The sequence below is a fragment of the Meles meles genome, chromosome Y (genome assembly GCF_922984935.1).
Source record: "Meles meles chromosome Y, mMelMel3.1 paternal haplotype, whole genome shotgun sequence".
Classification (NCBI taxonomy): Eukaryota; Metazoa; Chordata; class Mammalia; order Carnivora; family Mustelidae; genus Meles; species Meles meles.
Genome location: NC_060088.1, coordinates 128,300 through 152,341, shown reverse-complemented (window position 1 = coordinate 152,341; position 24,042 = coordinate 128,300). Strand labels below are relative to the sequence as shown.

The 24,042-nt window shown below is 61.8% G+C and overlaps 1 protein-coding gene across 3 annotated transcripts in view; it reads left to right on the top strand.

Annotated features, from left to right (window-relative positions):
- The window catches only part of LOC123935825 (serine/threonine-protein phosphatase 2A regulatory subunit B'' subunit beta-like), a 38,635-nt gene that overhangs the window by 9,359 nt on the left and 5,234 nt on the right, over positions 1-24,042 (top strand). For 2 of the 3 annotated variants that reach the window (XM_045996629.1, XM_045996631.1), the window contains exons 2-10: positions 5,533-5,718; positions 16,721-16,824; positions 17,110-17,212; positions 17,939-18,013; positions 18,460-18,546; positions 19,450-19,606; positions 21,446-21,494; positions 22,185-22,274; positions 22,487-22,662. In XM_045996629.1, coding sequence (XP_045852585.1) covers positions 5,533-5,718; positions 16,721-16,824; positions 17,110-17,212; positions 17,939-18,013; positions 18,460-18,546; positions 19,450-19,606; positions 21,446-21,494; positions 22,185-22,274; positions 22,487-22,662 — 1,027 coding nt within the window. Of the gene's footprint in view, positions 1-977; positions 1,646-5,532; positions 5,719-16,720; positions 16,825-17,109; positions 17,213-17,938; positions 18,014-18,459; positions 18,547-19,449; positions 19,607-21,445; positions 21,495-22,184; positions 22,275-22,486; positions 22,663-24,042 lie in introns of those variants that run through there. The other variant, XM_045996628.1, reaches the window with a different exon arrangement.

Sequence of the window (24,042 nt, the reverse complement as noted above, 5' to 3'; positions counted from 1 at the left end):
GCGGACCGGGAGGTGGCCGGCTCCCAGCGGCGCCCCGTGTGCCGGACAAGAATGCGTGTCCTGCAGCTGTGCTCGGGCCACGGGCTATTTATGTCCGGGAGATTAAACCCGTAAATCTTCCCTGTCCACACCAGGCTGTTTTGTGTCTCATTGTGCGGTCCACTTGTCATCTGCGCCCGGGGAGGGGAAGCTCAGCCTCTCTCTTTGCTGCACGTCATCTGTCCCCAGCAGCGTTTCTGCCCGGGGGGCTAAGCCTGCAGGCTCCGGCCCCGGTCTGGGCGCCGAGGCTCTGTGCACACCCCAGCCCAGCCCAGGTCATGGGTGCTGAGGTGCCGTGGGCTTTCCAGCTCCTGGGGGCTTCCGTGGTGCGGATCTGCAGGTCATCACTGGGCCATGTGGACTGCCCTGCAGCCACACACGACCCTTGTGAGGGCCACAGCTGGCCCCTAAGTCCATGGTTTAAAACCCTTCCAGTGTGTGCTCGAATGTCTCACACGCATGTCTTACAAATCCATCCGGTCTTCTTGTTCCCGTGCTGTCGGCTCTGTGACCGGAGCGTGTAGCCCACGGGCACCGTGTCTGTCGGCTGAGTTGCTTGTGTGTCTCCTGCCCCCGCCCTGTTGCCGTGTTCCCTTCCCGACAGTCACACTGGACCTGTCGCCTGCTCACCTTGGCGGGACGGCTGTCTGTCAGTCCTCACCGTCGAACTCCGGAATCGCCGCGGTGCGTCCGCTCTTCATGCTCGGCTGCCCACGGGGCTTTGAAACGAAGCCGAGCAACGTGCTTGCTCCTGGTTTACGCGATTGGTCCATGTACGCCCTCCCCCGCCCCAGCCCTTGCGGTGCTTTCTCCCCGGTCACTCCGAAGTTGCACGCGGGTGAGCTTTGCTCCTGCACCCGTCCCCTGCATCTCCGTGAACCTGTGTGTGCAGAGACTGCATGACCGCGAACCTGTGCACGTGGAGAGACTCTGCGTGTCTGTGAACCCTTGCGTGCAGACAGAGACCGGTGTGTCCGCGAACCCATGCTGGCAGATGGAGGCTCTACGTGTCCACGAACCCGTGTGCGGACGGAGACCGGCGTGTCTGCAAATCCGTGTGCGCGGATGGAGACTTTATGTCTCCACGAACCCATGCGTGCGGGCAGGCACGGTCCGCAAACCCGTGTGTGCTGACAGAGACCCCACGTGTCCGCAAATTCCTGTGTGCAGAGACCCCGCAAGTCCGTGAACCCGTGTGCAGAGACGGAGACCCCGCATGTCTGCGAGCCCATTTGCGAGGTTCGACGGATCGAGACCCTGCGAGTCCGCAAACCGGGGTCCGCCGACAGCTCACTTTTCACTGTGTTTTGCATTTGTTCTGGTCGCAGGGACCACCTCCCAGCGGTCGACCTCCCGCGGCCGAGCTGCAGGTTGCACGGCCCTGCCCCGGGGCCGCCCTGGCCGGTGCGGGGTTGCCTCTCCAGAACGTGCCCGCCGTCTGATTCCTTGCCACGCTGAAGAGGACCCCATTGCGCTGTGTTTCATCCCGGCCGTTTTGGAGGATGTGCTGGTGGTGTCTGGTGTCCGGCGGTTCCGTTCTCCGGTGCCTGCGCAAGATTCCCTCTGCCAGCGCTGCGTGGGGAGCACGGGGAGCCCAGGACTCAGGGTGCGCCTCTGCACGCGCCCACGACCCCCTGCCCCCCTGCCCCGCTCTGGGCGGCCTTCTGACCTCTGCCTCCCGTCCCCCCGCTTCCCCACACCTGTCCTCAGCTGTGCTCCGTCCCCCCCCCGCCGTCCCCCAGCGGGTGTTGTCTGTGAATCTCTGCCGTGTTGCTGGGGCCCGTGTTCCGTCCACTCAGTCTTCCATCTTCAAGCTTCCCGCTTCTGCGATCCGAGCCCTGGCAAGCGTGTGGGTCCTGGGTCTGGTCGCGCCGGCATCGAAGCCTTGGTGGGTTCGGTTCTGCTCTGTCCCTCCTGGCGCCTTATTTGCGTGTGGACGTGCGCGTTCGGACTGGGCGTTGCTCCTTTTCCGTGGGACTTGGGGCAGTTTTACGGGTCCTGAGATGACGATGGTTTCCCGGGGCACATCTTCCTCCTTCCAGGCCGCACCAGTCTGGTGCACCGGTACGGCTTTCGGTACAGGTTTTGGGGTTATCCAGACTGATACAGGCAGGCTACGTGCAAGCACCCGGGGAGGGTCCCCCGGGAGCAGCCTGCAGGGACCTCGGCTTCTCACAGGAGTGAGCCGCAAGCCGGAGAAAGTGACGGCCGACGTGACTGAACACCACGGCTGTCGGGGAAGAGCGGACAGTGTCTGGGAGGCTCGGAAGGCGGAAAACAGTCAGTCTCGTCCTTGCTCGGGGTTCGGGGTTTATATCGGACAGGGGTAGGGTCCGAGCTCCAGCAGCAGTCCAGGGTAGCGTCCGCGCACGCGACTGTCGGGTGAGCGGTGGGTGTCCCTCCAGAAACTGTCCGGTGGGGCATCGCTGTCTGCCTCGGCCGAGGGTCGTTCCAGCTCACGTCCTGCAACATGGTTGAGACGCGGCTCTCCTGGGCTGCTGTCCGGTGTGGGGAGCCGAGGACAGCACCCAGAGACTGAGTCCCTGTCTTGCCGCCCCGTTGAACAGGGAACAGCCGCTTCGCATACTGAGACAAGACACGGCGTGTGATACACGGCGCCTTGCAGAAGAGGGTCAGATCCCGAGCCGGACGGAGCCCTGGAGCGTCCCCGCTCCGGGATGCCGTAACGTGGTGTGCGGAACCGAGTGAGGGTCTGCCGTGGCCTGGCATTCTCAGGGCACGTTCTGCCTCGTGGCCCCCGTGGCCCCCGCTCCTGGGTGCAGCAGGACGTGGGAAGCCCATCGTTTTCGTTCCTTGGGGTCAGGCGTCAGTGGGCACTTATTTCTGGCCGATTCTTCTCATGGGAGCGGCAGCTCTCTGGGACCTCCGCTCAGGGGGCAGCCCCCTTCCAGGACCCTGCATGTTGCGTCCAGACCCCTGAGCTCATCGGCAGGGCCGCGAAGAGGTGGTCGTTTCCGCCGCACGGACGCCACTGGCTTCACCGGGTTTCCCTTCTGGGTGTCTGTGGCCCGAGGGTGCCTTCCTCTCCTGGTGGGGCGGGGCATGGGTGCTCTTAAATGTCCATCAGGCCCTCTGTGGGGTGCTTGGAGGGACTCTGAGCAGAAGGGCTGGTCTGGGCACCTGGGATCGGACCCTGCACGGAGACAGAGCTCACCGACTCTCAGCTGCCGGACTAGACTGCTGAGGTTCCCACATCGTGGTGCCGTCGGCCTCGCGCTGTGGCGAGGGCAGACCCGTGCTTGCTCTCAGGTCCCTCGGCTCGGCTCTCAGGTCCCTCCCCTCCCAGGAGACAGGCAGGCTCCAGGTTTGGAAGGACTCAGGGCGACGCAGCCAAATGCCGCATCCTGTGACCGGTGTTCTCGAGGGTGCAGCCGCCCGAAACAAAGGGCAGGGCTGCCTGTGGGAAACCGGCTGTGCACGTGCGCTTGGGCAGCCCCTATGGAGGGGGCCTGCTCTGTGCTCGCCTGCGGGCAGCCTCGCTCCCTCTGCTTGGGGGCAGCGGCAGACTGGAGCCTGGTGAGCCCTGAGGACGCCGGTGAAGAGGCCGCAGGTCGGACGGAGGAAGGGCAGGGGCGCGGGGTTCTGCCTGGAGCATTGACGCTCTGTGTGCGGATGGGGGAAGGCATGGGGAGGGGTGTTCTCTGCTCAGGGTGACCTCTTGACCTCCTGTGACCCCTCCGGGGAGGCGCCGCGGGACGGGGGTGAGTGGATTCTGTGGCCGGCGGGATCCGAGTGGGGTGTTTGGTGACGTGCTGTGTGGTGGGGTCAGGGATGGTGTGTGCAAAGGCCCCGAGGCAGGCAGTGACGGGTGTGTGCCAGAACCCAACACACCCGCCCCTTCCCGGGTGCCGTGGTTCTCCGCCCTCCTGAGCAGGAACCCTTCTCCTGCGCCAGGGTTTTGGAAGGGGAGGGTGGCGACTGCGGACGGAAGGCTCCCGCCGACGGGGAGACGGTGCCGCCGCGGAGATGGTGTTTGCACAGGGGAGACGGAGACGGACACCCGTGGCCCCCAGGCTCCCTCGTCCATCGAGCCTGCGTTTGTGGCCCCTCCCCACCCCGCTCCCTCCCTCCTCTCTCCTCCCCCCTCCCTCAACTCCCCTTCCCTCCCCTCCCTCTGTCCCTTTCCCTCCTCCCCTCCCCCCTTCCTGCCTTGTCTCCCCTTCCCTCCCCCCTCCCCCACCCGCTGCACTGAGCTCCCCCTGGTCTGCGTCTCTCCGTGCAGCGCTGCACACACTTGCTCTCCCTACGGGGGTCGGCGGCCCTGGAGGCTGGACACTGGACACCAACAGAGTCGGCTCCCGTGGTGGCTGAACAGAGGCTGCGTCTCGTGCAGACGTGCGTCAGTCTGGGGGGGCTCTGAGCCCTGGCAAGTGCAGGGAATGGTCTGATGACGGACCTGACGTGTGACTGGAGAAGACACAGGACTGTCCCTGACGTGTGACTGAGGAAGACACAGGACTGTCCCTGACGTGTGACTGAGGGGGTACAGGTCCGTCCTGACGTGTGACCCAGGACAGCGGGGACCGACCCTGGTGTGTGACTGAGGATAACAGAAGACTGTCTCGGAGGTGTGACCGGGGAGCACAGGGACTGTGTGCTGGGTCATGACCGGGGAGCACGGGGACCGTCGTGGACTGTGACCGGGGAGCACAGGGACTGTGTGCTGGGCCGTGACCGGGGAGCACGGGGACCGTCATGGACTACGACCTGGGTGCACGGGGACTGGACTGTGTGCTGGGTCATGACCGGGGAGCACGGGGACCATCGTGGACTGTGACCGGGGAGCATGGGGACCGGACTGTGTGCTGGGTCGTGACCAGGGAGCACAGGGACTGTTGTGGACTGTGACCAGGGAGTACGGGGACCGGACTGTGTGCTGGGCCGTTACCGGGGAGCACAGGGACCATCATGGACTGCGACCAGGGAGCAGGGGGACCGTAAGCTGTGGCTTGTGTGCTGTCCTCTCTGTGGCGAGGACATGGCTGTGGGCCAGGTTCTGTCTGCGAGGCGCCCACAGGTTGGCGTGGTGGGCGTGTCCCGCTCCAGGACGGGCACCGTGGGCACGGGTGACCCCCTGTGTACGCAGCACACGTGAGCTCAGCCGTTCCGGCACCACTCATGCCCGTTAGTGGCCGTCTGGCTGGTCCTGACCCCCCGGAGGTCGGGCAGGTTCTCCACAAGCCCGTGTGCCAGCCCGTCCGTCAGTCTGGGCGTCCCCAGTCCCTGTCCTGAGGGGTCACACCCAAGGCAGGCCTGGAGGAGGCTCGGCGGCATGGGGCCCACGGTGGACGTGGTGCCCGCTTGTGGGCTGTGTGAACCCCTGCAAGCATCGTCTGCGGTCGCGTGTCCCAATTCGGGTCCGATGTGGTGCGCTGCAGTTACTTTCCAGCGGGTCACTGCTACTGTGCGTGAGTGCGAAGACACGGGGGGCTTACAGGTTCTCACGCCGGTGCCGTCTGCTTTCCGTCCTAGGTTCAGACGAAGAAGGAGGAGCCCCTGCCGCCCGCCACGAGCCGAAACATTCCCACGTTCTACTTTCCTAGAGGCCGTCCCAAGGACACGGTGAACATAGATGCCGTCATTGCCAAGATCGAATGCACCTTCGCGCAGTTCCCCCACGAGAGAGCCACCATGGAGGACATGGGCCGAGTGGCCAAGGTGGGCCCCACGTGGTGCAGCTGGGCTGCTCTGGTCCCTACCTGCTTCCGCTCCGAGGCGCAAGTCGGGATGCTGGGAACGTTGGTCCTCCACCCCAAAGGACGTACGGCCCGGGTCACGGTCTGGGCCAGCGAGGGTGAATGCCTGTGTCTTCCCGGGAGCGTCCCCGGAGGCTGAGCGCAGGCCTTCCGTGCCCCCACGTGGCCCCGTGCCTGTGCTGTGCGAGCTGCCGTTCCTCCGGAGTGCGTGAGCGCGCGGCCACGGTCCGTGTGTGCTCTGTGCGGTGTGTGACTCTCAGCTCAGCCGCCATGTGTCACACTGCGTTCCTGTCCGGACGGCGTGTCCCTGGAATGTCCGTGTTGATGCATGCATGTGGGACATTGCCCGGGCAGTGTCCGTGCGCCGTCCCGCCAGGGCGTCCTCCCCAGTTACTCAGGCGTCCCCCCACGAGTGCTGTGTTCCGGACCCGCCTCTCGATGCCCGCCGCCACCGCAGTGCGCTTGCAGGAACAGGGGACGCCTCACCCTCCCCAGTCGCAGAGCCCAGATTGGCTCCGTGGCAGCACAGCGGCGAGCTCGAGGCAGCAGTGAGGGTTCCTGGTGGCCCAGCCCATCGTGCTCTCCGAGTGGCCGTCAACTGCACCTGGGCGCCTCCTGGCTTGTGACTTGGCCTGTCCGCGGGGCCCATGGTGGTCGCGCTGCAGGAGAAGGTGGTTGTCAGCTCAGCGTGCAGTGTTCCCCAGGGTCTGAGCGTGTTCCTTGTTCACTTCTGTGTGGCCGGCCTCCTGCTTTCTCTTTCCCTGTCCCTCTCCCATGCCCTTGTGTCGTGGGGTTCGTCTCGGTGATCCGGAAGCCAGCGCTCTGCGTTTTGTGCAGCATGAGAACGTTCTCTGTGGCCACCGGGTAGCCTGGTGCGTAGGTGGCTCTGGAACGCCGTCGTCTCCGGCCACCAGGTCGCCTGGTGCGTGCACGGGGGGAAAATGTTCTCCTTTGGGGCCCCCCGGTCGCCGGGTGCGTGCGCGGTGCAGGAACGTCCTCCTTTTTGGCAGCCGGGTAGCCTGGTGCGTGCGCGGCGCGGGAATGTTCTCCTCCGGGGCCGACGGGTAGCCCGGTGCATGCGCCGCGCCGGAACATTCTCCTCTAGCTGCTAAATAGCTTCGTGTACCTTTTGCTTCCCTTGTTTGGGGTTTGCCTTTCCATCTGTCTCGCCGTCAGTGAGACACAGTTCACGCACCACACGGGCCAGCCTTTTATTTATTTATTTTTTTTTTAAGATTTTATTTATTTATTTGACAGAGAGAGAGATCACAAGTAGGCAGAGAGGCAGGCAGAGAGAGAGGAGGAAGCAGGCTCCCTGAGGAGCAGAGAGCCCGATGCGGGGCTCGATCCCAGGACCCTGAGATCATGACCTGAGCCGAAGGCAGCGGCTTAATCCACGGAGCCTCCCCGGCGCAGCACTCAGTGGTGTTCACGTCCTCAGAGCTGTGCAGTCGTCCCCATGCTTTGTTTTAGGACACAGTCTTCCCTCTGACACGGCTGCCTGCCTCCCTCCATGCTGCTCCGTAGGAAGCCACTGCCCTGCTTCCTGTCTCTGTGCATCGGCCCGTTTTGCACATCTCGTACACACAGTTTCCCAAGTGGGACTCCTTGTGTGGAGCGTCTGTTCAGAACGCGCTCCCATGTTCGCACGCGTCTGCACCTCCTTCTTTTCTCTGACGTCCGATGTTTATCCAGCCAGCCGTTCGCGGATGTTTCTGTTGTTCTGGCTGCTGAGAACATGCACCCAGAGGTGTCTTGTGCCCACATGACCTTTCTCTTGGGTGCGCAGCCGGGAGTGGTCGTGCGGGGTCAGGCGGAAATGCTGTGCAGCTGCTTGTGGGACCATGACCACGTCTCCAAACACCCGCACCATTTCCGTGCCCACCGGCAGTGAAAGAGGTTGCGTGCTGTCCTCTTCTGGGATGCGAGACGCTGACCCTGGTGTGTGTGCGCTGCTCTCTCATTCTGGGATTGACGTGTGGTTCTCTTGCCGACTGACGATCGTGTGCATCTCTTCCCGTGCGTGTTGGCCGTTTGTACATCTCTGCACACGTGTCTGTTCGCATCCTTTGCCCATTTCTCGGTTGTCGTGCCGTTGTTGAACTCTAAGAATGCTTTGTGTGTCATAGACGCAAGTCTGTGATCAGATGCGTGGTGCACACATATTTCCTCCCCATGGCTGTGTCATTGTACACGTTTGGGTGGCATTTAGGTTTTCATCGTGACATGCTTCCTTTTATCTGCTTTTACATTTGTTTCTTGTGCTTTTGGTGTCCTGTTGGAGAAATCCTCACCAAATCTAAGGTCATGAAGATTTATTCTTTCTTTTCCGGCGGGTTGTCTAGTTCCACCTCTTACGCGTGTGTCTTGGGTTTGTTTCAAGTTGGCGTTTGTCAGGAGCAACGTTGGGGCACAACTTCGTCTTCTCCGTGTGCAGATCAAGGCGTCCTGGCACCATGTCTGGAGAGGATGTGTCTTTCCACATGGACTGGTCTCCCTCATGGGAAATGAGTTGATCGTGAAATGAGGGTTTATCGCTGGATTCTCAGTTCATTGCATAGACCCGAATTTCCATTTTTCAGCCAAGACAATACCGTCTTCATCACCGTTGCTTGGTAGTAGGTTTTCAGACAGGGAAGTGTAGCTCCTCCGATTCGTTCTTGCTCAGGATTGCCGGGGCTCCCTGGGGCTCCTTGTCACGCCGTGTGATTTCTAGGGTCAGCTCGTTGGTTTCTGCAGAGAGGCCAGCAGCTCCCCTGATACGGGTCATGTTGGTCTGTACATCAGTTCGCAGACCGCGCCATCTTCATGTTCCGTCTTCTCATCCACGTCCAGAAGCTTCTCTCCCTGTAATTACCCTTTTCCTTTCAGAAGCACTCTGTGGTTTTAAGTGTGCTTTGCACGCCTTTTGTTGAATGGGTTCAGAGCTTTTATTCTTTTGGGTGGTTTACCCTGGGATTGTTTCCTAAACGTGATGTTCAGGTTGTTCATTGCAAGTGTGTAAAAATGCAGTTGACTGTTGTGTGTTCCTCTCGTGTCCCGTGTCCTCGTGAACTCACATATGTCTTGTGACGCCGTTTGGAGGATCCGTGAACGTTCCATAGAGTAGGAACCGACAAGCAGGAATCGGTGGGCTTCTTCCTTCCCAGTGTGTGCGTCTGCTGTTCCGTCCCCATGTCTGCCTGCTGTGGGAGGCCTCCCGCGCGGCTCTGGGGAGAAGGAGTGTGGGGTCTCCTGTGTCACTGCCACTGTTATGGGGAAAGTATCCGCTCCTCCACCACGAAACGTGCTGTCGCTGTGAGCTTTTCACAGCCCCTTTGTCAGGCTGAGGACGTTTCTTTCCATTGCTTGTGTGCTGAGTGTTTATTTGGAAAGGGTGTTGGATTGGTCCCAGCTTTTTCTGCATCTGCGCGGATGGCTTTGGTGTTTCTTTCTGCTGATACAGTGTATTCTGCGATACAGCTGCGATACAGCTGGTCTTCCCAGCACTAAACCAACCTTGCATTCCTGGAATACGTCCCCTGTGGCCCAGGTGCATAGTCGTTTTTCTACGTTCTTGGATTCTGTTTGCTCGGATTTTGTTGACGATTTTTGCTCCGTTCACATTCATAAAAAGCACTGATTGCAGTTTTGTGACTCCTTTGTCTGCTTTTGATGTTAGAGTAATACTTGTCTCCGAGCATGAGTTCAGAAATGTTTTCTTCCTTTGTGAATTAGGCTCGTAAAGTTTCTTTTAAGTGTTGTTTTAGAAGTGTGCAAAAACATGCATGGTTCCAAGGCCAAACCCCCAAATCATTTATATTCAGAGAAGTACACATTCTGTGCCTGTTTCCCCGTGTTCTTTTCCTCTGCCCAGAAGGAATGGTGGTCACAGTTTTGGTTTACTGTTTTGTTTTTCAGTACGAGCAAACGTATGGACATAAACATATGTTACGAAATGCGCACATAATATGGAAATGTACATACATAAGTAATTTCATGCTGTGCTGAGGTAGAAAGTAGCACGCTGTCCTGCACGTGGGTATTTTCGCAGCGAACATGGTATCGTGGCGCTCATGCCGTGTCTGTCCACGTGGTCCTCGCTTTGTACCATAGCATGGACTGTAAACGCTACTGACCATGCAAGCCGAAGCTATGCAGGTCTGTGTTATCCGGGGGGAAGTCACAAGTGTTCTGGAACTTTTAAAACATGTTTGTCAAGACATTAGAAACTTTCCTATCATTTCTTATAAATGCATGGGGACATGGAAAAAAACAGACCAATTTTTGTTGCCCTGTCAGTTAAAACGTTAGAAATTCTAAAGGCTGGTGTTGCACTTCTTTGTAAAACATTAGCAAATGATGCTTGAGTGGGGCTCGTCCCTGCATCGCCTGGTGTATGGTAACGTGAGCCCCTCTTCTGTGCCTGGCTCTGGTCCTGCTCCTGAGTCTGGCTCACTTCCAACCTTGTGCCCTTTGTGCTTTCAATGTTGTGAAATGTCTCAGAGAGTTCCCTTCCGTGAAGCTTGTTTCTGGAGTCACGTGCTCTGGGACGCACCTGACTTTCCCTCACAGCCTCGTCTGTGTCGATCATTGGCTCTCGCTGACTTCTCTGGCTCCACACGCACGGCTCCTCGCCCCGTGCCAGCAGCAGGGTTCCCGCGGTCAGCGTTCCTCTGTGGTCCTTCACGTTCCCACGGATCCCGCACGCGCCCTGTCATGTCTCTTCCAGAACTCGGCCAGCAAACTGCCCGATGTCCGGCTGCAGCGTCAGTTACCTGTGAGAACGTCCCTCCGAGACGGTGGGCTTTACCAGAGCTGAGATCGCTTGGCCCCTTGGCTGGGGAAGAAGCTGGTTTTGGTGGTAAGAAGCAGATTTTCCCATTTTCACTGAAGCGTCCAGGAGACCCAGGGTGACGCGGCACATTGCGCAGCCCGGAGAGAACTTGCAGCGCCGACTTACTTTCTTACGGTGGCGTGAGTGGTGGGAGCCGGGCACACAGAGCCACGCACCGTGCTGTCTGCCTGAGCCAGATAACACGCACGGTGCCGGGTCCTTCACAAAGAACTCGGGCTTTTTATGCTTCTTGTTCGTCGCAGACGGACTCAGGGAGCTACGGTGACTCCCGTAGTTCCCTCACACGTCTGTGCCGCCGAAATTAAAACACGAACGTGTTTGCGTGGGCACTGGCAGGATTCCCTGTGCTCTGAGCACAGCCAGGGCTTTGTGGTTCGTGCCCCTTCCTTCCTGCAGAGGCGCAGCACTCCGCTGTGGGGAGAGCCGTGTCTGCATTCACCCTCCGCACAGGGAGGCCGCCGGCCCGTCGTGGGGACCTGCGGACGGACGCAGGGAGGGGCCGTCGGTCCATCGTGGGGACGTGCAGAAATAGGGAGGGGCCGCCGGTTCCTCGTGGGGGCACAGGGAGTGTCCGCGGGACCCTCAGGGGACAGTGCAGCAAACATCGGATGTGCGCATCCTTTCACATCCCGTTCCTGTGTCTCGGGAAGGTTGCGTAGGCAGGGTTAGTGGGTGACAGGACACACACACCTGGGATACTGTCTCGTGGTCCCACGTTCCCCTCCGTAAGGGCTGTGCCGTCTCAACCCTCAGGGTCAGCGTACGGATGATGGCCGGACTGACTCGTCATCTGCCCGAGCTGCGAACGCGGTCTCGTGCCTGCAGTCTGGCGGTCAGATGCGCGAGAAAGGGCATCCAGGGCCATCTGGTCCCCATTTCTGTCGATGTGTGGACACATTATGGTGGAATTTCAGCGAAGGTTGTTCCGTGAGATGTGTGCATAGTTCCTGTGTGCGTTGCTGTTCTCCCCCGGCCGCGGTGCACGGCTCTCTGCGCAGAAAGTTTTACTCCTTCCGGCGTGGACATCCCTCGGTGTTGGCTCTGCTTGGGATTTTAATTTGTTCAGTAAATTTTCACCAATTCATGTTCTCAAACGGTTGTTTGTATAACTTACACATTTATTGCTTGAACATCTTTCCTCTTCTCGTATCGTTTTCAAAACCTGTACCAGATCTGGGTGTGTGGCCTTCGTTTGTGGGGTTATTTACTTCTGCTTCCTTCCTTGTCTGTTCCCCATGGAGATGGATTTTCGTTGTCTCTCGGATGAGCTTCCGTCCGCTCCGTGGGTTACGGCTTTCTTTTCTCATCTCACGGTTCCTGCTCTCACGTGTGTCACTCTCTGGTGGTTTTTCCCGTTCCGTCATTCCCTCCTCGCTTCCAGAACGACCCACCCCTTCTTGTTCTGGTTATGGACGTAGAGTGTTCGTACAGCAAGATTCCCAGTGTGACGAGTCCAACGTGCTAAATCCTGGCCCATGCGCCCATGCGCCACCTCGTCAGGCAGGGAGCCCCATCGCGGCTGCGAGACGGTCCTTGCAGCCGGTCCCATCCCTGCCTTCCCGGCCGTGTCACACACACACGTGGTCCGGTGTTGCGGTTTTGCCTGTGCAGGAATGTCACGTGACGAGAACCGTGCAGTGCACTGTCCTCGGTGTCTGCTGTCTTTGGCACCGAATAATTGTACTGTTCTCCCCAGCAGAGGCACCGAGTACCAGACGGTGGCCCGTGTGTGCACGCTCTGTGACTTACGTGTTTCCCAGTGGGAGACGCTTTGTTGTATCTGTTGTGTTTTGTGAGTAGAGCTGCTGTTGTGTGTGCGCGTGCAAGACTCGTGCGCACGTCTGCCTGTCTCAGAGCAAACGCGCAGACTTGAACTGTTGGTGGCTGATTTTGTACGAAGCTGCGGAGCTGCTCTCCGGAGTGGCTGTCTGTCCACGTCTCCGGCCCGCGGTGCTCGAGGGCACCGGTTCTCACGTGACCTCACCGGCACTCAGTTTCCACACGTGGCCGGTTCAGCCGTCCTCCCACGTGTGCGCGTGTAGGTCATCGCGGCGTCACGTCCCCCGTGATTTTGTTGAACAGCTTCTCACGCGTGCGTTTCTCACAGTCCATCTTTCTTCCGTTCCGGAGCGTCCTTGAGGTGTGACTCGTCTGTGACACACAGCCCGTGGTTCCCGTGCGTGACCTGAGGAGCTGGGACGTATGTGTTCCCTGGAAACTAGGCAGAGTCCAGACGACACACTCTTCCGACCTGCCCAGACTCTGCCCTTTTCCAGGCCACCCCTCTCGTGCGCAGGCTGCCGCGGGACCTCGGTCACGGTGGGGGAGGCGAGTTCCCTGGAATCGTTCATGAACAGAATGAGACAGTGGATGCTTCTTTATTGTGGCAAAACGTGCGTAACATGCCGTCGGCATCTTCACCCCACGAAAGTAGAATTCAGACACACTTAAGACACGTACGGTGTTTCGCAGGCATTACCACGGTCCGGTTCCAGAACGTTCTCATCACCTCAAGAGACCTGATTCCCTGCCCCAGGTCCTGGCACACTGTCCACTTCCTGTGTGCCTGGCTTGCTCTGTGCTGGATTTTTCGTGTCCTTGGGGTCCCTCGTGGAGGCAGCAGGTCTCAGCACTCTGCTCGTCTTCACGGCCAAGTAATATGCGTCTGTGTGGGTGGACCACGTGTGTCTGCCTGTTCCCCTGTGGATGGGCGCCCGGTGCGGTCCGCTGTCCGCGACCCCGACGGACACCCTGTGAACGTGCCCGTGTCAGGATCTGTGAGGGTCCCCGTGTGCGGTGATTTTCCGGGTGCGTCTGTGTGTGCGTGCAGTTGCCGACCCAACTCTGGACTTACCGGGTTACGTGACCGTTCCGTGGTTCTCGGAGAACCTGCTCACGTGGCTTCCACAGCACCGCGGCGTTTCGCGTTCCAGCTGCACCCACGGGCCTCGGGCCCCCACGGCTGCGACGCTGCTTGCCACCGGCCACGTGTCTCTGTTCAGGCTGCGGTGACGAACCGGCACGGGCTGGGCGGTTCTGTCGCACCAAGGCCACGACGACGGACGTTCTTTCTGACGCTTCCGCACGCCGGACGTCTGTGGTCGGGGCGCGTGGGTCAGGCCTCTTCCCCGTTCACGGACGACGTCTCTGCGCAGTGTCCTCACTCGGAGGCCAGGGCTGGGGGCTCCCGGCTCCCTCGTTTCAGGGCCCTGGTCCCATTCATCCAGGTCGACCCTGGGCCGTAATGGAGCCCAAGAGCGCACGTACGCACACCCCAGCCCTGGGGCTCGACCTCCACGGGACCACTGGGGACCTGCGCCTGCAGAGCTCGGCACCCTCTGCTGGAGCACGGGCCGACCACCCCGTCGTACCCGTTTCCCACGGTCCTCACCACGGGCAGTCACGGGCATGTTGTGTCGCGTTCCCCACGACCAGCGTCTTGGACGATGAGCCCGCCCTCTCACGTGAGGATCTTACCGACGGGGTCATCAACGTCCTGTTGGGTCACGCTCCGTTTCAGGTGCTGTGGCTACGAGTGCGCGGTCAGATCTGTGCACGGAGATGGTGGGCCGTCCCCCTCCGTGCCCGGCTTGGGCCGCGCGTCTCCATCCACGAGGCCGGCCTCCTGCCGACGCCCCCCAGCACGGACGGAGGTCCTGGCCCTCCTCCGCGTGCCGACGGCTCTTTCGTCTTGGACGAGCGCAAACGTGGTGCTCTGCATGTGGGAACAGCACCGACGGGATGCAGGTCCCACGCCACGGGGACACAGGACAGAAAGCCTGCATTGTGCACACTCGGGCCCCACGACACAAACGGGAGCTCAGCCCTGCTCGCTCCAGCCCTGACGAGGGCGGAAACGCCAACACGGAAACACCGTCAGACCAGCTGCGAGCGGGCTCGGTCTCCACGCAGACAGGCCCCTCCCCCCGAGGCCGTCCTGGCCGCAGCTCACGTCTAAGCGCACTTCCCGGGACAGACGTGGAGTATTTCCATGCCGAAAGCAGAAGCAACCAGGAATCCGTCAGAGAAAGACGTCCACAGAAGCTACGAGTTTTGGAACTGGAAACAGAATCCTAAACACCGCAGCAGGCAAAGTAGAAATGACAAGTCCAGCTGCGAGCTCGCTGACGCCGAACAAACGTGAAAACACACGGCCCGTCCCTGCGTGGGAAGCCTGCGGGTTGCAGGCCACGTCGGCAGACCAAGGTGGGCCAGAACGGCCTTGTTCAGGAACCGCACAGAACATGACGATCCCGAGGGAGGTCGAAGGCAGGAAGTCCGAGAAAGCCGGAAGCCGACGTCACAGAACGTCACCAGGAAAACCATCGCGGACACCAGAAGCCCGTCCTTGGGAAAAACCAGAGAAACGGAGCACTTCCTGGTCGAGCCGGTGAAGAGCCTGGACAGAAGACGCACGTGGAGGCCTGAGGGCCTGGAGCGGCCTCACTAGAGCTCCGGAGAGAGGGACTCGTAGGCCCCGTGTCTCCCCCACAAGGTCACCACCTCGGGGCCTGGACGGACACGGGGGAGACACACGCCGTCACGGCACCCGTGAGGAACTGCGAGCAGACTCTGGCCGTACGGACGCACCGAATCGGGGAGGGCATGTGCTGTGGGGAGGGCTGTGAAGGACCATGCCCAGACCCGCAGCCCTGGGGCTGATAATTCATTATGTGTTTGTAAAAAAGTAAAAAAAATTAGATAAAAATGACACACCGAGAAGGGAAATCACAGTTAGGAACGGAACATGCCCCTCCCAGAAAGACACAACCCCAACCGCAGACGGCTTCCCTGGGGATTCCACAGAACATCTACGTCAAAGTCAAACGTGACTGCAAAGAGAACGCGCCAGAACACACACTGGGCAGGGGCGCTTCCTGAGCCGTTCCGAGAGGCCGCCCGGACAGCCCGGGAGACGAGGATTCTAAGAAGTCACGATGGCGAACCCAGGTCTTTGGTGAGCGGCGACGTAAACCCCCAACCAGACCTCGGTGGCCATAATCCAGTTCGCAGTTTCCTGGTGTGTTGTTTCTTCGTTACTGTTTCTTTGCTGGCTGGAGTCAGTGAGTGTGTTTGCACGGGATTTCTGCGTCCGTGTTGACGAGGGACGACCGGCGCACGGTCTCCTTGCGTCCTTGGCGGATTTCAGCATCTGCTGTTGGCCTCAGGACAAGAAATAGGAGACGTTCCTTGTTTAGCCCTGGAAGAGTCTGTGTGTCGCCGGAACGATTTCCTCCCGAACTAACGGGTTTGCTAGGGAGCCGCGGGGGTCTGCGCCGTTCCCGGGGAAGTTTCCAGAATCAGTGTCGCGCAGACGTTCGGCTCTGTGCGGGCTTTCGGTTGTGTCCCTTCGGGTGCGGTTCAGCCTCCGTCGGGTGGCGTGTGCCGGTCATGGTGCCGCGGCACGTGTGGGCATGAAGGAGCGGAAGTCCACTTCCCGCGTCCCTCACGCGTGTGGGGGCCGCGGGGACGGCTCACGTTGGTAACTTGTGTCCTCCGGCTCCGGCTCTGGCCGGTGCTGCGGACGGTGCTGGTTTTGTACATCTTTCAAGAACGGACTTTCGCCTTCGCGGATTTACTGTATGGCCATTGGCTTTCGTTCTCGTTCACGTGTGCCCGTGCTGGCGTTCCTTCGGGGCTGCGTTCTGCAGGTGGGGGCTCGGTACACGTGCGCACACCCCGCTCCGTGCCCGCGAGCTACGTTCCGATGGCCGGGACTTTCCGTGTCGTGTCGCACGCCCTCCCTCGTTTCTGCCGTCGGTTCCCTCCCCGCGGCCGTCGTGAGCTGCTGCTGGACTCGCACACTGCTGCGAGGGGACCCGCTGGCCGCCTGCTGCTGCACTGTGTGCTGGGCAGGGCGTGGGCTGTTCCCGTCCCCGCGCTGCGTTCCTGTCACCTGAAGGGGCAGCGGCACCAGGACGTCGTGCTGTCCCTGGTGCGCGGGAAGGAACGCGCGTCTTGCGTTCGGAGGGAACGCTGAGCTCATCGGCGTGGGGCTGCCGGGTTTGGAGCTCCGGCCGTCTGCAGGGAGCATCGCCGCGAAATCCCGGCGGGAGCGTGCGGCTGTGGCAGCGGCCGTGGGGGTCCGGAGGCGCTGACGGCCGGCCCGCTGTGCCCTCTGCCGCAGGCCTGTGGCTGCCCGCTCTACTGGAAGGGGCCGCTGTTCTGCAGCGCCGGGGGAGAGCGCACGGGCGCCGTCTCTGTGCACAAGTTCGTCGCCATGTGGAGAAAGTGAGTCCCGGGCCTGTGCGTTGGGGGCGGGTGCCGGGAGGGGAGGCGGGTCCCCAGACTGCCTGTCCCGGGGCCGAGGCCGCATCACGGGCTCACGCTGCTGTGGCCGAGACGGCGAGAGGACGGAGCTAAGCTCCAGGGCACGGGGCACGGTGTCCTGTCCCCTCCTGGGCCAGCGCGGGATCACGCTCGGTCATGGCCCCGTGTCCGCCCCGTCAGCCGTGTTGGCAGCGGCCTCGCGGGCCTGGTGTGCGGGCGCCGTTGGGACGTCCTCCGTCCTTGCAGGGTTCTCCAGAGCTGCCACGACGACGCGGCCAAGTTCGTGCACCTGCTCATGAATCCCGGCGCCAACTACCTGGTGCAGGAGGACTTCGTCCCGTTCTTACAGGTACGCCCCGCGTCTGCGCCCCACGCCACTCCCTCCTCCGGGCCCGCCCCCGCGTCGACACCGCACAGAAGCTAGGGGTCGGGCTCCCTTCCCTCGGGCCTGCTTCCCACAGAGGTGGCTCAGGGGCAGCGCCTCGTGTGTGATGGGACCTCGTGTGCCCGCGCGGTGCGGGTGTGTGAGCGGAGGGACCTCGTGCAGCTTCAGAGCCTGAGGCCACAGAGACAAGGGGACTGCAGCCCCTGGCTGTGTCATCGGATGCGTTGAAAGAGGTCGTGGTGTTCCGGAACATTCTGTGCCTCCCTTCAGGCTGAGGGCATCGTTGCGCAGACTGAGAGAGAGGGTTGAGGATGGACGGTTCTTTTGGGCTGGGATCGCCTGTGCCACTGTTCTGAGTACCAGGGTTATTCCAGGGCATGTGACCGTAGCTTGGAAACCGAGGGCATTAAAACCTCCCTGGGGACCTCGGTGCGGGCCCGTGTGTCCTCACACGCGTTGAGTCCCGGTCCGCGGTCGGAGATCACGGGGCTCGCTGTCGCGGACCGGGGTCGTGCGGGGACGCACAGCCTCGCTGCCCGGGATCTGCCCCCTGCGCAGCCGTGGGGCCGGAGGGACCCGTGCGCAGCAGCCCCGTCCCTGGGGAGGCGGCAGGGGCTGGTGACGGACACGGGGTCCGTGCTCGGCGGGTGCTTTGCGGGTCCAGAGGACCGTCTTGTGTTCTGTGTGCAGGACGTGGTGAACACGCACCCGGGCTTGGCCTTCCTGAAGGAGGCGTCCGAGTTCCACTCCCGCTACATCACGACGGTGAGTGCACGGGTGTGGCCGGCTGCCGCAGGCCCCACGTCCAGCCCCGCACCCACGGGAACCCTCGGGCTGCGGCCCATCTGGCCCCGATGTCCTCGCCCACGAATGAGATGTTGGCCGCGCCTGCCGAGCGGGGCCGAGCACAGGGTCTGGAGAGGCAGGTGGCCCGGGGCTGGCACGAGCTTCTGCAGTGGCTCCCGTGGGTCCGGACGTCTGTCGCCAGCACGGGGCGCGGGTGGGCGGGGACGTCCCAGAGAGCCGTGTGCTCTACCCCCTGGGCGGCTGTCGCTTGGCCTGGGCGCCCGTCTGGGCTCTCAGGACCGCGTGTGGCCACGCTCTGGGCCGTGAGGTTCAGAGGCGCCTGCGTCCACAGCGCAGACGTTCGGTCCACGCGGAACGGGTGCCGCGGCCTCGCCGTGCCCTGCTGACAGCCGTCCCTCCCGCAGGTCATCCAGAGGATCTTCTACTCCGTCAACAGGTCCTGGTCGGGGAGGATCACGTGCGCGGAGCTGCGCAGGAGCACCTTCCTGCAGGTGGGCGGCCGGCCGGCGGGCACATGGGTCCCGTACGTCCCCGACCCGTCCGCCGGCCGTCCTGTCTGCCCTCCTCCGCCTTCTGTCCGCCGGTCTGTCCGCCACCGTCTGCCCTGGACCGTTCACCACACCACACCCTCTACCCGTCCATCTGCCCTCCGCCCCCCGCCATCTGTCCCGCGTGCTCCACCCCCACCGTCCGTCTTCCGTCTTCCACCCTCCTCCATCTGTCCCGCGTCCTCCACCCTCCGCCGTCCGTCCCGCGCCCTGTCTTCTGCTCTTTCCTGTCCGTTCTCCGTCTTCTCTCTTGAGTCTCTTCCATCCGTCTCCGTCCTTTCGTTTCCACGTGTCTCTCCCGTTCTCTGTGCTCTTCTGTGGCGACATTCCTGTCTACTGTCCTTCTCCCGTTCTCCATCCTCCCGTCTTCCACTGTCGTCCGTCTGTCCTCCGTCCGTCAGCCCTTCGTGTCCCGTTCTCCATCCTTCGTTCTCCGCCCTCCTCTCTCCGTCTGTACCCGTCTACCCATCGTCGCCCACCCCCGTCCTGCAGGAGAAGCGACCCCTACGCACTGGGGAGCGAGGTGTCGTCTTCAGTCAGGTTCGGTGCACGCGTGCGCACTCACGAGGAGGGGCCGATCCGCCCACAGCAGGGGGCCCGGGGCTGTGAGAGGATCGGCACGCACAGGGCTGCCGCGCGTTGCCAGCAGGAGGCCGGCTGAGTCTCAGGCGCAGGCCTGACGGCAGTGTGCTCCCGACCCGGGTGCCGCGCTCCTGACCTGGGTGCCGCGCTCCCAGCCCCAGGCGCGGCGGGACCAGTTCTGGGCTCTCCAGGGACACCTGGGAGGTGCCACGCCCAGGAGACCCAGCTGCCGTGACAAACGCTCTGCTGGGTGTGTTTTGGCAGAATGTGGCGCTCTTGGAGGAGGAAGCGGACATCAATCAGCTGACCGAGTACTTCTCCTACGAGCACTTCTACGTCATTTACTGCAAGTTCTGGGAGCTGGACACGGACCACGACCTGCTCATCGATTCCCAGGACCTGGCCCGGCACAACGACCACGGTGAGTGTGCGGCCTGCGTGGGACGAGGGGACCTGCGAGAGCCCCTCCGGTGTCCTGCCCTGTCCAGTACCGCCGGCCATGGCCAGCGCCCCAGGCCCGCGGCCCGACGTCTAAAACTGCCTTCCCCGGTGTCCGGGAGTGGTCTGTTCCCGCAGGACGTGCGTACGGGAGACGCTGCACACGCAGAGACACGGGAGGGACAGGGACTCGTGTGGGATGTGCAGGACACACAGTTGGGGGCAGACGTGGCTCACGATACGCACACCCGTGCGGTGCTGACCTGCCTGCATAAGGAGGCTCCAGCCGTCGGAGCGCTGGTGCCCGCGGAGTTGCCCCGTGGCGCAGGCGGCAGCCAGGCTGAGGCTGGGGTGCGACCCTGACCTGGGTGTTGTGACAGGAAGGCAGGCAGGTCCGAGCTGACCCTGTCCCGTGCAGCCCACGGAGGTAGGTCTCCGTGGATGAGCCGTGCGTTCAGGGTTTGGACGTGTGCCTCCGGGAGAGCGGTCTTGGCTCTGGGGCTGCGGTAATGCGGGCCTAAAGCCACAGCAGAGTGTCCTCAGGGCATCCGTGGTCGAGGACTTGACGGGCCGTGTCCCAGGAGGGCTGTACAGGAGTTTGCTGAAGGGCTTGGAAGAAGCAACCACCACCCGGGCCCTCCCATGCCGGGAGTGCACCCTCGCCCAGCTCCGCGGACCAGAGGCTGAGATCCAGGCGGCGCAGGGCTGTGTCCCCGGGGAGGGTCCTTCCGGCTTCTGGGGCTCCAGATATCCCCGGGCCCGTGGCCGCTTCCCTCCTGTCTCTGCCTCCATCTCTCCGTGGCTTCTCCTCTGCGTCTGTGTCTCCTCTTACGAGAGACGCTGGATTTAGGGCCACCCTGACCCAGGATGCGCTCATCCAGGGCTTTCTCTGAATCGCATCTGGCAAGACCTGTTTCCATGCGAGGCCGCACATCCGGGTACCGGGAATCAGACTGGGACGTGGTTTCCTGGGGAGGCACGATTCCGCCTGTCGTGACGCCCACTCATTCTGCACCCGGGTGACACCCATTAAGGTGTGGGACGGGCTGGGAGATGTGGGAAGAGACTCTCCGCTCCTCCGTCTGGTGGGTGCCGGGCGTGCTATGCGCTGAGCTGCGTCCCCCCAGAACTCCGTCGCTGGAGGCACGTTCCCCGGGACTCCAGAACGGGCCTGTGAGTGCAAGTGCGGTCTCTAAGGAGGTGGTGACGGTCAAACGAGGTCCGTCGGTGGCCCTGATGTCCTAGGACGGGGGTCTCACAGAAGAGGGGATGGGGACACAGACACACACGGAGGGACGGCGGCGTGAGGACCCAGGGAGAACACGGGGTCCGCATGGCCAGCAGCGAGGCCTCGGGAGGGCCCACCTCGGCCCCGCCTGGGTCTCGGCCTCCCCGCCCCCCGGGACACGGAGAGGATAAGCCCGAGTGCTTCAGCTGCCCCGTCGGGTGCTCTGTGACGGCTGCCCCAGCCGACCGACGCGGGGCTTTCCCCTTCTCGTTCGTCAGCTTTTAGTTAGACGTTTGCTGGGACCGCAGAGCGAGAGCGTTCCGAGGCGGAGCACCTGCGAGTGTGACTGTGCTCGTCACACTCAGCCTCTGTCTCGGCGTCCCCGGGGCAGCTTTCACTCTGCGGCTCTGACTGGGCTCAGTCTTCGGGACAGGAAGGCCGTGGGCAGCGCCCCAGGGAGGACACACACGGGACAGGAGGGTCCCCGGGTGCCACCCCCTCCCCCCCCCCCACCCCGGGCTGTGACATTTCAGAGCCGACCTGCCCTGCGGGTCCTGAGCCCCGGCGGCTCATGGCCCGGCTCTGTCTCCGCAGCCATATCCACCAGGATGATCGACAGGATATTCTCGGGCGCCGTGACCAGGTACGTCCTGAGGTCATCGTCTTGCGGCTGTGGCCAGTGGTCAGTGCCTGAGTCCAGGTCTGTCTCACTCGTTCCATAGTGGGAGCTGCTTGTTGAGGGCGAGTGCCGTTGTCCTGGGAGGTCGTGAGGAGGACACACGTGACAAGGACCTTGTCACACAAGGTCCTAAATAAGGGAGGGTACGTGTCACGAGGGGTCATGGTGGAGGACATCTTTGTCACAGGAGGTTGTGAAGGGAGACACGTGCCATCTTCACACACGCTCACAAGGGGAGACACAGCTTTGTCCTGTGCTGTCGTCGGGGGACACAGTTGTGTTACACCAGACCATAAATGAGGGGACATACCTCTTTGTCGCAGGAGGCCCTAAGAACGGGGGCGAGCACCAGCCTCGCATGAGGTCCTCAGTAAGGGGTGGGGGAGGACCGGCCCCACGTTGGCGGGTCATGTCAGGCCCTGGGCGTCTGAGGGGGCCCTGGAGTAGGGGCATCGGAGGCCATGAGGCGGCTGTGACTGAGGCCACAGAAGCCACCCCTGCCCCGTCTGCAGCCCCAGGGCGACCTCTGCAGGCCTTCCCCAAGCAGGAGCCCCGCGTGGGACGGGGCCAGACGCAGGGAGGCGGGCGGGGCCTCTCCCCTCAGCCGCTCCTCCCGACATGCTGTCTGTCTGTTGGTCTCCACCCTGAACCCAGGGGCAGGAAAGTCCAGAAAGAAGGAAAAATAAGCTACGCTGACTTTGTTTGGTTTTTGATCTCTGAAGAAGACAAGAAAACTCCAACCAGGTACGTACTTGGCGGCTGTCCCGGTGCAGCAGTTGGAGGCCGAGGGCTAGCGGCTGTCCCCGAGCATGAGCGCCACCAAGGGTCCGTCCAGGCAAGGCCGGTCCCAGGCAGGGTCCACACTGGGCAGGGTTGGCCTGGATGGCGTCCTCCCCGGGTGCAGTGAGGCCCAGTGGGTTCGGTACCCAGCTCGCGCGGACCGCCTGTGCCGGCAGCATCGAGTACTGGTTCCGCTGCATGGACCTGGACGGGGACGGCGCGCTGTCCATGTTTGAGCTGGAGTACTTCTACGAGGAGCAGTGCCGCAGGCTGGACAGCATGGCCATCGAGGCCCTGCCCTTCGAGGACTGCCTCTGCCAGATGCTGGACCTGGTGAAGCCGCAGAGCGAAGGTAGTGTTCCTGGAGATGGGACGCCCGGTGTGAGGGGATGATCCCTCCTGAGGGAACGTAGCCGTGTGAGGGGATGTGTCTGAGGGGATTCCTCACTGTGAGCTGCGATGTCCCCTCACGTGAGGGACGCATCGTGTGAGGAGAGGTATCCCTGGGATGGGATGTGCCCATGTGACGGGGACACATCATGTGAGATGTGCCCCTGTGTGAGGGGACACGTAATGTGAGGTGATCTCTACCCCCCGCCCCTGTGAAATGTGATGCCCCCCCCCCCATGTGAGGGGATAGCCTCCTGTGTGAGGGGACACATCATGTCAGGTGATTTTTCCCCCTGTGAGCATGATGACCCCCCATGTGAGATGTGCCCCTTTGTGAGGGGACACATTGTATGAGGTGGTTCCCCCATGAGATGTGATGCTGCCTCCCATGTGACATGTCCTCTTGTGTGAGGAGACATGTAATGTGAGATGATCTCCCCTCACCCCCGTGAGATGTGATGCCCCCCATTTGAGGGGATATCCTCCTGTGTGAAGGGATACATCGTGTGAGGTGGTTCCTCCCGTGAGCTGTGATGCCTCCCCATGTGAGAACTCCCCTTTGTGAGGGGACACATCACGGGAGGTGATTTCTCCTCCCCCATGACATGTGGTGCCTTGTGCGAGATGTCCTGTGTGAGGAGACAGGTTGTGTGAGATGTCCTGTGTGAGAGGACACGTAATGTGAGGTGATCTCCTTCCCCCGCCATGAGATGTGATGTGTTGTTACCCCATGTGAGGGGATATCATGAGGGGACACACTGTGAGGTGATTTTCCCCATGAGATGTGATGTCCTCCCCCTTGTGAGATGTCCCCCTGTATGAGATGTCCTCGTGTGAGGGGGACACATTGTGTGAGGTGACTTCCCTTCCCCCATGAAATGTAATGCCCTGTGTGAGATGTCCCCGTGTGAGGAGACACAATGTGAGAGGATGTCCCTGTGTGAGGGGGACACATTGTGTGAGATGTCCCTTTGTGTAAGGGGACACATAATGTGAGGTGATGTCTACGCCCCACCCCTGTGAGATGTGATGCGCTGCCCTCCCAACATGAGGGAGTGTCCTTCTGTGTGAAGGGACACATCGGGTGAGGTGATTTCTCCTAGTGGCTGTGATGTCACCCCCCCTCCGTATGAGATGTCCCCCTGTGTAAGGGGGTACCGAAGGAGACATTCCCATGGTATTGCGTCCCTACCTGCGTGAGGGTAAGTCCCCTCTGTAAGATGGGAGGGGCACCCCATGTGAGATGTGCTTGTGTGAGAGGATCCTCCCGTGTGAGATGTCCCCCTGTGGCACGCCCCCGTGTAAGGGATACCCCACGTGATGCGACGTTCTTCCTGTAAGA